Source organism: Nematolebias whitei, chromosome 9, assembly GCF_014905685.2.
Source record: "Nematolebias whitei isolate Nwh7 chromosome 9, NemWhi1, whole genome shotgun sequence".
In the NCBI taxonomy this organism is placed as follows: domain Eukaryota; kingdom Metazoa; phylum Chordata; class Actinopteri; order Cyprinodontiformes; family Rivulidae; genus Nematolebias; species Nematolebias whitei.
In genome coordinates, this window is record NC_056506.1 from 45,916,886 (window position 1) to 45,933,982 (window position 17,097).

The 17,097-nt window shown below is 40.1% G+C and overlaps 1 protein-coding gene and 1 non-coding gene across 2 annotated transcripts in view; one reads left to right on the plus strand and one right to left on the minus strand.

The window, feature by feature from the left end:
* The window catches only part of LOC119414298 (contactin-associated protein-like 4), a 146,300-nt gene that overhangs the window by 63,605 nt on the left and 65,598 nt on the right, over positions 1 to 17,097 (minus strand). The window contains exons 6-10 of the mRNA XM_037681392.1: positions 12,079 to 12,254; positions 11,812 to 11,952; positions 8,679 to 8,937; positions 6,166 to 6,315; positions 4,532 to 4,700 (exon numbers count right to left, since the gene is read on the minus strand). Coding sequence (XP_037537320.1) covers positions 4,532 to 4,700; positions 6,166 to 6,315; positions 8,679 to 8,937; positions 11,812 to 11,952; positions 12,079 to 12,254 — 895 coding nt within the window. The remainder of the gene's footprint in view (positions 1 to 4,531; positions 4,701 to 6,165; positions 6,316 to 8,678; positions 8,938 to 11,811; positions 11,953 to 12,078; positions 12,255 to 17,097) is intronic.
* Positions 163 to 245, plus strand: trnal-uaa. The gene has a single exon. It is a non-coding gene; the product is annotated as a tRNA-Leu (tRNA).

The window sequence follows — 17,097 nt, forward strand, 5'->3', positions numbered from 1 at the left end:
ATCTATCTATCTATCTATCTATCTATCTATCTATCTATCTATCTATCCATCCATCCATCCATCCATCCATCCATCCATCCATCCATCCATCCAATCTGGAAATAGATGCATACATATACAGTATATAGTTGTTTGCATCTGAGCACACTTCATTGTGTCAACACCAGGATGGCTGAGTGTTTAAGGCGTTGGACTTAAGATCCAATGGGCATCAGCCCTCGTGGGTTCAAACCCCACTCCTGGTAATCTGTTGTGCATTTTCACTTTCTAACTCAAATTTCTGTGCAAAGATGGTGTCCTAATGGAAAATGTTGCAAAATTCTCTTCATTAAAAGATAAAATAAGAGTGAAAGTTGATTTACATTTGGGAAAATCAACAAAATGAGTTCCACGGTTCAAAGTACTGACCTTAAAAACATATTAAAATACAAGACTGTGTTCCTGCCATCTATAGTTATTAGGAATTGAAGTCGACCGGACTCATTTTACAGAAGCTGCCATGTTGCATTTTTTGGCCCAGTGTTTGCACACCAGGTTTAAGCCCCACCCACTTTCCTGCACACAATTATTCCATAAGATGAGCATTGTTTTAACCATAAAACAGCTAAAATAATTAGAGAAAGGAGTATTTGAACATGCAACAGCAAAGTAATAATCACTTGTCTACACCTGAAAAAACTTTCAGAGGTGTATTCATTTTATTTTACTAAGAGCAAAGTCAAATTGTTTATATAGAGGGGCAGGACTTCAGACTTGCACTGGGGCCACCCTGTGGGCCGGCTTTAATGGCTCCAGCTTCAACTTCTGGCTGCACATATGAATTCTAGTAATTTAATGCGTGTCCAAGGGCTTGGGGTCCTGCAGATCCAACCCCCTCATTAAGCGATGCACAAATGAACGTCAACAAAAATGTTGGTAACAAGAGCAGCATGGTGGTTTAACTGCTGCCTTACAACAAGAACGCCCAAGGTTTGGGTGAGGAGTCTCTCTGTGTAGAGTTTGCATGTTTGAGTGGGTCTTTCCAAGGTTCTCCAATTTCTTTGCCCAGCCCAAAACCATTCGGTTGCTTTGGAAACCAGAATCTGTGATGTCAATGGGAATTACCTGGTTAAATAAAGGTTAATAATAAATAACTTGCACATCATGATGGGTCTCTATAGTCATTTTATTTCCTAAATTCTTCTCCTCCACCTTCATCTGTCAATCCAAAGTGAGCTGTAGTGATGGGCAAATGAAGCTTTTCTGAAGCACTGAAGCTTGTTATGAAAAAGGGTTCATTACTGAAAACTTTTTAACACTGTCCTCTTTGCCAACATCGTGGTCAAAAGTATAAAGATCTGCTTGAAACCCATCCATTCATCCATTCATCCATCCATCCATCCATCCATCCATTATCTTTACTTGCTTCTTCCGTTTTGGGTCGTGCGGTTTCTTGAAACCACAGCATGAAGTGAACCGCTTCACCGTGGTTGTCCAGACGACATGGGCTGTCACTTTGGTGCTTTGAACATTGTTTTTGTAGGTGAAGACTAAAGCGATGGCGATTTGATGAATAAATAATTTGGATGAATGAACATGTTAAAACATGGCATGATCCCTCATTGCTTTTGACTTCTTGATGATTGTAAACAGATTAAAAAATTTAAAAAAATCACATTTAATTCACAACACACCAGTTTGCTTGTGCTGCAGGTTTCCTGCCTCCCAAATGACTAAAGAACCAGTTTATATTTGTTGTGACATCAGATTGTAACTTACATACAAATAGTGATTTTTTTTCTCTCCTTGGGATAAAAGTGCTTATGCACTGATGAAATAAACACATAAAACGCATCAAGCTCGTTGGCTCCATGTCGGGCTAAATGTTACTTGCTGATTTGTTGTATTGCGTCACTAAAACACACCAGTCAGTGATTTACTTCCTAAACAATGTGGTACCAAAGCAGTGACCTAGTTTTGGCACTTTTGAAGCTTCGGACGTCGTCGCTCATGTGACATTTGTCAAAGGAATCAAGCTCCGACACAAAGCTTCATAAACTATATATATATATATATATTATCATACATGCCCCGGAGCTTCAGCTTCAAATGGCCCATAAACTATTGAGCGGTGAGCGGACACTGGGAGAAAAAAATTAGACAAGTCTCCATCTGAAGGAGTGATAAAGTTGCATCACACCATATTGTTCGCGTATAAGTCGCACCTTTTTGCATAAATTAGCATCCCCTGCAAGTTATCCAGCGAAGCAACTTATTTATGTTTTATGTGTTTTATATTTATAACCCATTTTTTTGGGGCTGAGATCTTATGATTTCATTCATTCTGACATGGAAAATATTTTTACATTACCATTTTCAGCCACTAGAGGGCGCTCGAGCAATATGGCAAGCCAAGTGTCGCATTAATAGGCAAAAGTGGCTATTAATGAGACACTTGGCTTGCCATACAGAGCCACCTTCGTCTCGCACCGGAGCTCCTGGAGCAAACGTCAAATCCGCTGCGTTTCGCTGCGCCATCCAGGCAAAATGCAGCGGATTTCATCGTCAAAGTGCATTTAAGGAAAAGTTCAACTGAGACGCACTTTTACTATAATTTTGAGCAAACAAATAATTGTCTTTAAGTGTTAATCTTGTTAAAGTCCTCCTGCTGCCGCCAATACTGGCCCACGTTTCCAGGTTGTCAGCGGTGACGCATAAAAGATGCGACGTATACGGCAGCAAGTACGTGATGTTTGAGGTCAAGGGGGAGAACTTAATAATAAGATTACATAAAGTGTCTCTTAGTTATCCTTCATCTATTTAATTTGTTTACTCTTTCTGTTGACATATAATTATATTTTTTTGTTTTCTTTCTCTCTCTCTTCTCCGCTTATACCTAAAGAATATAATCAAGGACTATTAGAAAATAAGAAAATAACAATGCAAATAAGAAAATAACTGCCAAAAATAAAGGAAAGCAACCCATATGTTAAACAATTTCATTGTTTTTTTTTATTTTATTTAATTGTTGTTAGTCTGCAATATTTGTTTTATGTACACGAATTGGTGAATAAAGTTTTATAAGAAAGAAAAAAAAGCGTAATCTTTCCTTTTCTTGTGAAAATACAGTTTAAAAATTGAAATCTGTTTCAAGATGTCATGTTGGGATTCATCTCCAGGTTACAAACATTAAAGATGTGACAAGGAAGAGGTCGGGTCGCTCGTCTTTCTGTGAATTAACATGACTATTAATAGTTTTTCTTTTTTTTAATCAGTCTTTTTATTAATTGTTCATTTCGAACATATAAAACATAAAGAACACAAGACAAATAAAGATGCCCCTCCCACACGGGATCAGTCACATAAATGAATTAAAATGAATTACACTGACAAGTTTCCCACATGCAACATAAAAAGCTGCCAAAATCAAAATCTGTTAACAGAACGCTACAGGCTCAATTAGAAGTTTTTCAAAGAACTCCTTAAAACTGAAGGGCAGACTTAGAGTTGACGTTCTCCTCTACGGACGACTGACTGATGAAAATTCACATAAACTTACCAGCTTCAAGAACTTTAATGAAATGTTTGTGTTTTAGTCAGAAAGACGATGCAGAGAATTTAAATTTGGTTCCATCCATCGTCTTTACCCGCTTCTTCCTTTTCAGGTCACGGGGGGGTCACTGGTGTCCATATCCAGCAGTGGCTGTAAGAGAGGCGGGGGACACCCTGGACATGTCTCCAGTCCATCACAGGGACACACAAAGACAAATATTCACTCTCACTCGCACTTAGAGACAATTTAGACCACCCCGGCTGGGATTCGATCCGACAACCTTCTCGCTGAGAGTCAACAGCTCTTCCAACTGAAATGTTTCTTCCAGACAATACTGAGTCGAACACAAACGTCCTTGCTGGTTTTAAAGTGTCTCCTGAAGCAGCGTCGCCTGCTCACCGTGTTTGTTGTAAATCCTTATGAAACTAATTAAAACGAACCTCATCACAACAAAAGTGATCAGCGCTGAGGCAAAACTAAATAAATCTGATAATCCCTGACAGCTCTCCTTTGAGCCTCAAGGCTTCTGATTTTACACAAGATTTAGTCAAACTCCTCTCAGTCATTCCACCTAATGTATAAAGTTGGTCTTGATGAGGTGAAATAGTTTACGTCACATCAGGACTGTTGAATGGTTAGGCACCAGTAAGCACCAGTAAAGTCAAGGTTTTAGTACAAACAGGAAGTATTAAGACTTTACTGGTAACAAGTCTGAGCAGAAAATGGCACAGTTTATTCAGTCTCATAAAGTGGGCTGCTGAAAACTTTTCATGTCCGTTAATTTATGTTTTAGTAAAGTTTTATTGAGTTTAGTTTGATGGAAAACAGCTAAAATACTGGATTCCTCCAGAACCAGCTGAAACTGTGCCTTCATCACAACAAACGGACTTATCTCCTGCTTAAGACTGAACATGTTCTCACGTCACCTCCTGAATTTCTAGGTTTAATAAGAAGCTACGAGGAACACGACTGCGCCATCCAGTCTGTTTGGTTACACACCTGTCAATGATTCCACACATGTCAATCAGAAGGTTGCTGTGGTTCCCCAACAGCTTCTGTTGCACAAGGATCAAATCCACGGGTTTGTTGTCCAGAGTGAAGGAACGCATGCAGCCTTGGAAGGTGTTAAAGTTGCTTCTGCATCCCCGGCCGTGTTCAGCAGGACAACCTGGGATGAAGAGGATCCGTTTAAAATATATATAAATATATATATAAATTAATAGTTAAGAGTAATGATGTGCTCCTCGGTTTTTGTATTTGTTGTTGGGTAGATTTTGTTTAATTCCTTTTGGTATCATGTTTAAATTTAATTCATCATGTTGTTCCTTTTTATTTAGAGATTTTTGTCGTTAGTTTCTCGGCCTCTCCCAGAGTTACATTCAGTCATTCCTGCCCTCAGTCTCCAATTCTCAGCTGGTCCTCACGTTCAGCGATGTTCACTCAGGTCATCTGGACAGTTTCTTTTTTTGTGCTGAAAGGTTTCACCTTCCATCCAGAAGGCTTCATCAGTCAGTGACAAAACTGGTTCTTCCCCCAACAACTTACTCCAAAGTGGAACAAACCAGTTCTGTTGGTGCTAAGATGGTGTCTTTGGCACAGCCCCTCTTCCGGTGCCGGCCCTCTCCCTCGTCGACAGTCATGTCAAACTGGTTCAAAACCAAAAAAATCCATGCTCAATAATCCAGGTTTACAATCCAACAGTTGTCAGTCAGGTCATCTGGACAGTTTCTTTTATTTTTTGATGACCTGACGAAAATTGTTGGATTGTATACCTGGATTATCGAGCATGGACTTTGTTGGTTTTGTTCCTCATGTTCCTCACAGCCAAACTTCTACGTTTGGTTCACCGTCACTCATCAGCCTGTCAATCTGTTGATCTGCCTGTTTCTTTGTCTGCTTGTTCCTCCTGCGCTCCTCAAAGGTTTGGTCTCAGTTTTAAATGTCTTCTTGCCCTGTCACCTGTTTCTTTTTGTTAACGAAGTCCAGCTTTGTCCTCTAGCCCTCGTGTTCCAGTCTGCATCCTTTGGTCCTTCCGAAACCCGTTCTTGAAAAGCTTTGCAAACATTTGCCGACAATCTTAAGGCTGAACTGTTAAAGGTTTTTTAAAAAAATGCACCACACTAGCTAAAGTTGTTGCAAAGGACGTGCTAAAATGAGCAAAACACCAGGTAAAAGCAGCAACAAACTAAAGTTGCAACATTCTGGTCAAAACTGAAGTTTTAAAAGGCTAACTAGAAGCTAAAAGTTACAGAATGATGGATAAAACCTAAAAGAAGCAAAATAGTAGCTAAAAATTAAAAGTAGCAAAAGACATAAAAAGGTAAAGCTATACCAAGTATGCTGACTCAGCATTCACACTACGAACAATGTAAAGCAAAATGACGAAAGAAATAGACCTCAAGAGGTAAACTGAAATATTTGCTCAGCACTGTTTGTGTTTAAAGCGTTTAAAAATTGAAAATGATCATTAATAACCCAAATATTGACAAAGATAAAACCTGCATCACAGACTCTGTCTCTTATTGTAAAATACCTTTTTACTCAGCTATTTGAATTAAATGCTTCATCTTCAGCAGTTTGATGCTTGATATGTTTTGATTGTTGGATAGAGATAACAGTTTTCGTCCTCTTACCACCAAAAAAGAGGCGACTTTCTGCAGCGACAGGAAGAGACGGGCCGGCCTGAGCGTTCTCTCCTTCCTCTTTATCCACAGCGAGGGTCAAGCGAGCTCGTCTGGAGTTCAGCTCCACCAAATGCCACTGACCGTCACTGAGAGCAGAACCTGCCAGACAGATGCTCGTTAACCAACCCCGAATACAGTTACATATTATCATGTGCTCATGGCTGCAGATCAAATAAAATCTGTAACTGATTTTATTTAAAAACTAACATTTGCACTTGAATATTGAACGAATCAAACGTTCTGTCCCATCCACAGCAAGTGAGACATGCGCTACATTTCTGTTTAGTCTGCTTTAAATCCCGTCTCTCAGTGAAAGACGGGATTTAAAGGAATACTGTATAGTTGCACAAATCAATTGCAGCAACAGCAGCAGAAGGCAACATCATCCTCTGCGTGATTGACTCGTAACAAACACGAGGCTGTGTCAGCTTTTATCTGAATGTTGTTAGGAATAGATCAATATTTCATTATCTGCTTCTCCATAATGTTAGTGGCAGTGGTTTGATAAAAAAAAAAAAGACTTTGATCATTTTATGATGTCGTGCTGCTCAGAGATCAGTTTAAATACTAGATTTTTTATTATGAACTTATCACATTTGTTGGGGTAAATGTTCTGCACTTGTCTAAGATAAAAAATATAAATGTCTGTTTCATTTACAACGATCTTGACCGTGCCTCTTCATGTGCATTTTAGTCAGTCTGTCGTAATAATCCACCAACATTTCTGCATGAATTACACCCAGGGACATGAATCTGTTTCTGCTCCAGCTGCATTAGCAGCTGTATTCTGACATGCATCTTAGTTTTGTTATATAAATGTAATGTGGGTACAAAGAAAAGGGACAAAAGACGACATTAAACGGTTCATCTGTGAAATGGCACGTTCGGCTGTCGTTACATTCCTGCTCACGAGGACACAAACTGAGACATTTAAACTACCATATTTTTTGCCCTATGAGTCACTTTTTGAAATTTGCACACCCTGCGACTTATTCACCGAAGCGACATACTGTATGTGAGTCAAGGCAGGTGAGCAAATACTTTTGGCAAGGTAATGTATTTTTGTTTTGTTCCCATATTTATAAACTAATTTTTGGCAGAGACATGATCGTTTTCATTCATTCTGACTGAAAATATTGAACACTACCATTTTCAGCCACTAGATGGCACTTGAGTATTATGGCATGCTGTTGTGTCATGTCATAGGTAAAAGTAGCTATTAATGACACAGTTGGCTTGCCATATACCATTTTTGTCCAGCTCATATGGAGCAACCATCAAATCAGCTTCATTTTGCTGCGCCGCCCCGGAGAAATGCAGCTGATTTAACCATTGAAGTGCATTTATTAAGTAAAAGTTCAGCTGAGACACACCTTCACTATGTCGAGCAAACAAACAATTGTTTTTAAGTGTTAAACTTGTTAAAATTCTCCCGTGCACGCTCCTGCGTCCACCATTTGGCAGCCAATCGATTTTTGGCACAACACCGGCTCACATTTCTGGATTTGGCCGACATCTCTGGGTTGTCAGCGGTGACGCCTAATAGATGTGACGTATATGGCAAAATGACATGTTTATGGATTTTTTTCATTTTATTAGACATTTTTGAACTAATGCAACTTATAGGGCGGTGCGACATGTCCGGCGGAAAATACGGTACAAGTTTCTGAAAATGTCCCTGCGTTTATACGGTATGAAAAAACAGCTCTGCCAAGAGCAAATTGAAATACGTCTTCTCCTGCTGCTGTCTAAAGCTGAGCTAACGTTACCAACACCAAGTAGCTTCTGTCCATGTGAAACATAACTTTAAAGCTTTTCAGCAAAAATTTATTATTTTTAGAGCTTGGATTAATATTATTTAAACTTTTAAAAGATTGCTGCTTGTTAAATAATTTAAAAATGCTTATTTTAGACGTCCTTCTAAAACAAGTTTTCCTACTTAACTTGCAGGCTACAGAAATCCAATTATTACAGTAACATAAAAATTACACGCCTCTTTTGATTAAAATGTATTTGTTGTTTAGGAAAGATAAACTGTAAGTTGCATTAAAGTTACTTTTGTCATTGTAAAGTTAAGGCTGACTTGTCTCAGCAGGAGGCAACACATTAATTTATGATTTCCCAATAAAATATTCAAGTTATCTCAACAAGATGATATCACCGTTCATTAAATAAAGACAAGTAGCTGCGGGCTTTGCTAAAAACTTCAAAGGAGAAAGGAGTTATCTTTAAATGCAATAATCTGAAATTTCAACAAATGATATGTAGTTTAAAAGTCATCATGCGCAACATGTAAAACCTTAAATATTAAAACATGCACTATTATAATCTTTACAGATTTTATTAGTCGTGCTGCTGGGAGTTGTGGACAAAGATCTTTATTAGATGTTTTGTTGCATGGGCTGCCATGAAATTAAATATTTTCTGTATTTGAGCATGTGATTGAAAGACTGAAGTCTGACCTGCACTGAGCTCCAGCACCACTTTGCCTCCCTTGTGGACCTGCAGATGGATTCTGGCCTCGTGCAGGTGCAACCAGACCACGCCCCCACGCTGCAGAAGGTCAAAGGTGAGCAGGAGCCCTGCCTCATTCCACGTCCTGAACTGAAACCGTATGGACGCACCCACTGATGGAGACGACGACAGCTGGAGGAAACTCTGGGGGCCGGGGAACGTCACAGCCACAGAAACGGGCTCGGGACAAGAGAAGGTCACGTTGCCCTGAGAGAGAAACGTGCAGCTTAAAGAACGAGGGTGGACAGCAAAAATGATTACAGGAGAGATGGAACAACAGAAAACATGAATATTAATCAGCTGCAGAGGGCGTGTCGACGTGACCTCATGTCACGGTGATTTCATCAGCAAGTCTCCTTAAAAAGGACATCGGTATTAACATAATGATAGCAGCAAAGCTTCGGATTAGATAAGAAAGAAAATACCAAAGTCACCTCACTTGATGGCAAACAAGATAAAAAAATACAATACAATAAAGAGTACTGTGCAGTATCAAACATCTGTGTTACCGTTTATTGTTTTTTGGTACCAATGACGGCACTATTGCTAAAGCTGCAGCAGTAATTTATTGCAGTCATGCTGCTGGGTTTACAGAGCTGCAGAAGCACAGAGGACATCTAAAGGCCCTTTGTGGTGCAGTTAAAAGGATCTACAATAATTCTTGTTAGAGCGGGACGAGCTGCTCCACAATAAAGTAAAAAAATTACCTTGACAACCACAGCAGTGACAGAGCCCTCCTCCACTTACACATGATCTTTTTATATTTATTCTCCCTCTCTGAGCCATGAGAGGAGCTACGTAGTTAAGGTGACCATAACTTTGCAAGAAGTTCCTTTGGAAATTCATAACATCTATTCTCTTCACTCAGAGCTTTAATGGACCCTGCAGCAACTCCTCAACTCGTCTCCTCCACGAGCTTCCTCCGCTGATGTCTGTAAAACCTGCAGGTCTTACTGCGATAATTAGGAACGGAAATAAACTCATTTTCATTGTTTTGACTAAAATCAATCTAGCGACAAACATGAAACCAACTGCAGTTTCTGAAAAGTAAAAGCAAGATTTCTCAAACAAAACCGGATTCAAGAGGACGCAATAAAGTAAAAATATGAGTAATGAATGCGTTTGAATAAAAAGTAACATTATGTATTAGAACAAAAATAACAGACACTCATTTTGAATGTTTAAATCTGCAGCCGCTTTATGATTTCACATTTATTTTAAGAGCATTTACAAGTATCTGTTATTTTATTACTATTTATTTGCACAAATGGGAGATAAAACAAAGTACGCTGTAAAGGTTTGACCCTTTGTAGAGTATTATGAGGTGCCATTTGTTAAATTACTGTCAAAAATTAACAGCAATAATTTGGTTTATTTTGCCTCGCATAAGAAAAAACTTTTTTTTTCAAAGTCATATTTTCACCATGTTACTCATACATTTATAAATGTCATAGTTCCAAAGTAAATATTTAATTTACAAGCTAAATATTTAGTTTGCAAACTAAATGTTTATGTCCAAGCTAAATGTTTAATATACAAACTAAACATTTAACTTGCAAGTTAAATATTTAGTTAGCAAATGAACATTTCCAAATGTCTCTGATGCTTATGAATAAATGTACAAGAAACTTTGTTGGCTTTGTATTTAAAAACATGTTATAGAATTTATTAAACAATATCAAAGCAAAACATGTTCAAGTATTAAGTAGTAAATACAGAATTATACAATAATTCGCTGGATAAGTGAATGTAATAAACAAGCGCTGCATACAAGTAGATTGTTACGGAAGCATTTAACTGCCGTTTAACGTATCAATGATACGTACCTAATGATATGCCATATATCATTGGGCACTTTTAAGTGGGTATACTGGAATTCTTAAGATTTTCTAGTGGGTATACTCCGTTTACCCGCGTATCACGTAGACTACACCACTGGTTAAAAACCTACTTGTGAGATTCCAACCGGAGGTTGGCTTGAAACACTGCAGTGAAGGCTACCTATGGGTCAGATCTAGTTGGCAGGCTGCAGACTGAGGAAGTCCTCTGGATGTGGGACCAAACGTTTCTCCCTTAAAGAAACTGGTCCAGATGACACGTTTTAACCTTTTTGTTGTAGGATTTCTAGTTTTTGTCCTGCAGCTTTTCCACATCAGATGGTGCCAACAAGCACACACCTGTGGACCATTCTGCTAACGAGATGCAGGGGTCTAAATGGCAGTAGATGACTTCGATACGACGCTGGTGCATTATCTGCCGACCAGTAGTTGTGCTCCTGATCTTACGTTTACTGTTTGTGATTTGTGAAAACTAATATCTATATCCTACATGTTGTAGCACTGACTCCTACGTTCCTCTTGTGCCTTGGACCTCCCTGGCATCTTCTCAAGCCTCCTTGTGATCACCCATCCTTGCCTTCTACCACTTGCCCACCAGCATATGTATCTCTCTGCAGTGCTTCCCCTACCATTATACAGGCGAGGTGCCCCACCCCATCAACAGAACTGAGCACCCGCCTACCAAACTGAACTTGCCCCTCCCACCCCCACCCGGCACTGACATATCACTAAGGTAGCGGCGCAAAATACAGGCTCTCTAGCTAAAAAGCCCAAGGCAGCACTCACATTGCCTCTTCCCTCATGTTGAACGCCCCCTGCCCCCGCTCAAAAACTGTTAGTACAGGCTGCGCTCAGTCATGTCTCCATCCCCACCCCATCAGCAAAAATCATGGAAGAGATGAGCACCCCGCCATGGCAAGCTAACTAGGGGAAACACTGCTCTGGAACTGCCTCACTCCTTTCTACTGGAACCATTCAGACCTTTGCTTCTGTGACAACCTTGACTTCCAACAGGAAGAGATTTACTGGACATCAAATCGTTCCTAAGGATCTAAACCTCCTACTAACTCTGATCCTTGCTCTCCAGGGTTACAGTCTCTCCCCGATGATTTTCATCATATTGCTTATTATTCACTTCTTGTAAATAAACATAGTTAAATCTTCCGCTGCTCTTGGAGTTGCTCTTTTTGGTCATTTCCTATCTGGGTCAGAGCTAAACGCTACAAGAAGAGGAAGAACTTACGACGGCAGTAACTTTGTGGTCGCTGAGTTTAGCGAGTTCAATCAGGTTGAGATCATTGAACAGCAGGTTTTCCACGCAGCCGTGGAAGTTCCTCTTGACTGATTTCTGTGAAGTGAGATGCTGAACTGCGCCCACGCTGAGCTGTTGGGAAACAGCAACATGCAAAGTATTAGTCACACAGTTTCAGGAAACATCCCGTCGGTCATTTGGTAACGTTTGGAAGTTTTTCCACATTTGATCTCCTTGTTTATGTTCATGTCATCACACCTGTTGTATGTCCAGGTGGTGGAAGTCTGCAGGGATCTGCAGGCTCTCTGTGTGTTTGTCCACAGTCAGGTTGAGATGAAGATCGTGCAGCTCCACAGCCACGTAGTGCCAGTGCTGATCATCCAACAGGGTGCCGAGTGATGCAAGACGTCTGGGTTCTGAAGATAAACTCCTGCCTGAAACAAAGGAGGAAAGGTTTTCTGGTAAGAAAAGTTTTTCTTCTGCTATGAATATTTTCATAGTTTCATTCTCTGTACATCCTGCCGGGAGGATCACTGCGAGGTCACCATCACTCATCTCACTGGGGTATACTGAATAAATACATCCATACAGCAAAACTGGGGCCAAATATGTTATCGGAAAAACTACAGAGGGAACCCGGAGACGCTTCATTAATGATAGATGAGCACCAGCAGACCCAAATTAGTGATACATTTCTGCATCCCCCACAGAACCGAGAAGAAAAGCTTCTGCTGGGAGAAGGAGGGGTAGAAAGAGCTGAATACAATAATCTATTAAAAATGTATAAGATGTTTGTTTGCGAACAGCAAAGTTAACTTTAGAGAGAAAACAGAAAGTTTGGAAAATGACAGAAACGCTTTGGACATTTCACTGCAAGTACACGGAGAAACAAACGGCTTCAGCCAGATAAAAATGCTGCAAATGCTCAAATGAACAAATGGAAAGTGAAGTTATAAACCGGAGGACAACATAAAATAATCTAGTTCTTTATTTGGATTGATTACTGGAACAAATATTAAGTTGTAGGAGGTTAGACTAGGAAAAGACTGTATAATCAAGTGTCTCCCTGGGAAGAACAAAAATCATTAGAGCAGCATAATTGACAAGAAAAGTCAGAAATAGGAATCAATATGAGAACACAAACGAAGGGAATGAACTGATATTAATACACGAAGCAGCTCTGTCTCTGATCTTTAACTTTGTCTCCTCTGCTGCTCTTTTTTAAATTCACTGAACTTCAAGTGGAAAAAATATGCTTAGAAATATTGTCCACCACTGAAAGACAACAGCAGAAAATGTTCTTGCATGTGTCTTTGTGCATGGTTGTGTACCTTTCTGTTAGCAAAATATCTGATAAACCACTGGGCAGATGGTAATGAAATTTTTATGAGCTAATCAAGAGATAGTCCCCTTTTTTTAGGATTTGGTTCATTTGAGTTTTTTTTTTTTGTGTAAATTTCATTTACTTCTTTTTTTTATTATTTCTATTGTTTTATGAGTTCGGTTTTATTTATCCCAGTGTCTCATGTCCCATCTGTTCCTCTTTCCCAGTCAGATTCTGCTCCTCAGCTGCCCCGCCCACTCTCACATGTTCCTCGTTGTCATTTTGCCCAGCTGTGTCAAATCTTCTCATCAGCCCCGGCCATAAAGTCTCAATTTTTTACTTCATATCAGCCTGGCATTGTGCATATTCCATACCATACCATACCATACCATACCACTTTATTTGTAAAGCACTTAAAAACAGCAACAAGGCCAACCAAAGTGCTGCACAGCAAAAACAAAACCAGCAAAGGACACAGGATAAAATGCATAGAACCAAATAGATAAAGATAAGAACTAAGTGACTAACATTATAGAATACAGACACGTTAAAATCAACTCACACACTGTCACAAGCCTGGGAATAAAAGCACGTTTTTAAACGAGACTTAAAAGCAGTGAGAGACTAATCCTGCCTGATATGCATTAAGTTATTCCACAGTTTTGGACCTGCAGCAAGAAAGCCCTGTCACCTCTGAGCTTAAAACGAGTACCTGGAACCAATAAAAGCATCTGCTGACCTCAGAGAGCACTGTGGGACGTATGGCTGCAGCAGATCAGTGAGATAAGAGGGGGCAGAACTGTTCAGAGCTTTAAAAACATACAGAATGATTTTAAAATGAATTTGAAAGTGAACTGGGAGCCAGTGCAGGGAGGCCAGGACTGGTGTAACATGCTCTCTTTTGCCTGGACCAGTTAAAAATCAGGCTGCTGCATTCTGAACCAGTTGTAAATGTTCAATGGAGGTCTGACTGATTCCAAACAGAAGCGCACTGCAGTAATCAAGTCTGGATGTTATGAAAGCATGGATTACTATCTCAAGATTACTTTTGGACAGTGTGGGCTTCAATTTAGACAGTCACCTCAACTGAAAAAAAAAAGAAGATTTATGAATCATGTTTACACGACTGTTTTAAGGTCCATTTTCACTCCCAGATTAGTGACAACTTGTTTCTCTAGCAGGGCTAGAGAGGAAAGGTCGATACTGGAAACGATGTGACTTCTGCCATGTCATGTCTGCTTCACCTCTGTGGCGCCTCCACATTTCCTGAAGTTGTCATTTGTATTTTTATTGCATTTACCTTTTGTTTAATACATTTTAAAGTTGAAGTTTTATTTGAACTCGTGTTTCTCTGTGCTCCTGGGTTAAATCTCTACAATTCGTGACACTGATCAACCTTTAAAGTCAACTTAACTTAAAACAACAAAAATTGCTCCAATTCAGGCCACTTCACAGATTTTGGCTTAAAAATGTTGGTTGGTTGTAGCTGAGAGTCATTCCCATCACACACTTCAAGCACGACTCAGATGATCTGCTCTAGTTATGTTAGTGATCAAAAAATGGACAGTTCATGACAATGAATTTTCTTAACTGAAAAATTGAGATGCAGAGTATAAAAAGCAAATGTTCTAAGCAAACGAGTCCTTGAACTGGACTGATATTTGAATTTTAAATGTGTTGCCAAAAATCAATAGGTTAGTTCTTGTTGGGAATATAAACGTGCAAAGAAAGTCTTAACAACGAGCGTGCCGGTTGATTTTTAAAGATCAAAAATCAGAGTCCCAGCATCTAGCGCCCCGCTATAAATCACACATAAATTCATTTATTTTGAACTTCAGTAAAAACAGCGTGTCTCTGTGGTGGAGTGTCTGGAGGGCCACAGAGGCTCAGAGAATCACAAGATGTTTGTGAATTTGTGCAAGACGAGGCTGATGCTGAACAAGCACGAGCTTGCTCAGCAAAAACAGAAAAACTGCTAACAACGACAGCATGTTTTATTAAAGAGGTGGTGGGGGGTCAGATCGGATGAGTTGGATTCATTCCTGAAGCCTCTGCTTTAACATTTGTATCTCAACCTGCCTCGATTTTCATTAAACTGCGCGAAAAGTCTGATTACACAGATCCCTCATCAGACGCTGCTGTCAGTTTAATCACCTCCGCACATCATTATCAAACTTTGGAAGAAAAAATATCGTTTTCAAGCAAATTGGTGAGCCATCAGGGTTTGACGAGGTGATCCGTTGTCATAAAATAAAAACCGTCTCCTCATGATTTCAGATCTGCAGATAAAAGTAATTTAAAAGGTACTGGAAATGTGTCACATTGTAGTAAATGATCAGATTGGTATTGCAGAACAAACTGTGCACCAGTTACTGTTGCATATCGCAGATTTTCCTAATTCAGATTTTAGATTCCTGCTAAAAACAGCAGCTTTTCAGTTCAGCTTCAGTTTTATTATTTTTTTTGTTACAGTCTCACTGAATGTGTTTGCAACCAAGTGACCGACGAGATGTCGTCAACTCTAAGATGAGATTTGGACATATTTTTGATTTACTTTGTATTTATCATCTTGGCCTGGGGGCTTTACCAGGGCAAACAGTAATGTAGACATGAGAGCTGCTGTGCACGTGTCAAAACACAGCTCTAGAATCACAGAAACTAAACTGAGACGAGTTTGAGATGGGTGTGAGATACCCGCAACTATTTTGGGATAAGGTTTATTGCAAAAAAAAAAAAAAAACTCTTGAGCTTGTTCAAAGTTCCTGCCACAACACTGAGAGTTTTGACTCATTCTGAAGAAACTGAGACAATTTGGAGATTCCCTTGCACGTGTTCACTAACGAGTTGTTCAGCAGTTTTTGTCACCTTTTAACCCGTCACAGCCTGCCATGCTCCTGGTTTATTTTTCCTGCCAAACTCTGCCTGCTCCTGTCTCTCACTCAGCCCCACTCTGCAATCAAGCTCATGCACCACACCTGTTCACTGCCCTACTTAAGATCCCTTCAGTCCGGGCCAGATTCTCAAACCTTTCACAGAAGTAGAAATCCAGTTTAGCTGGTCTTGTCTCGACCATGACTCCTTACCTGTTTCTGACTCCTTGCCTTGCCTGAACCCTCTTGGACTTGTCTGCCTTTCTGCCCTTGGTTTCTGACTCTGCGTCTTCCCCTCTGACTACGTTTTTGGATCATGAGACGGCTCTGTTTTCGACTCTCTGCTTCAGCGTGCTTGACCCCTGCAACGACCCACGGACCATGATTCTGGATCTCCCTGTTCTGGACCTCAAGTCCTTTTAATCTGCTCCGCTGCAGCAGCTCACTCTACAGGAGTGACGTCACCGGCTTCAGCACGACTAAGGCTTCAGACTCTACATCAAGACAGGAGGTTGGATAAAACCCCAATATCCACTTGCACCTCCTGATCCATTCCAAAGTCACTAACTCTTCTGTCTTGACAGACTGGACCTGGCCCAGGACCCAGACCTCTACCAGAGATTTCCCATTTACAATAAAACTGTTAAACTGCTCTTGGTCTTGGTGTGTTTTGCTCATCCAAACCTGGTTCTTCGCAGGTTTATTCATTTTATTGAAACTTTATTCATGTAGGTTGGACTCAATGAGTCACGAGAACACATTTTCAAGCGAGACCTGTTCTAGACGGTCAACACATAATTTACAGACAACAATACACAACAAAGGAAAATAAAAACAAAAATTAGTGTTATAAAAATATTGTTCGCAGCATGGTCCTGTCAACAAGGTGGTCCCGCCAGTATCCTGGTCCTGTTAGCAGCATGGTTCTATTAGTAAGTTGGTCCCGCCAGTATCGTGGTCCTGTTAGCAGCATGGTTCTATTAGTAAGGTGGTCCCGCCAGTATCCTGGTCCTGTTAGCAGCATGGTTCTATTAGTAAGGTGGTCCCGCCAGTATCATGGTCCTGTTAGCAGCATGGTCCTGT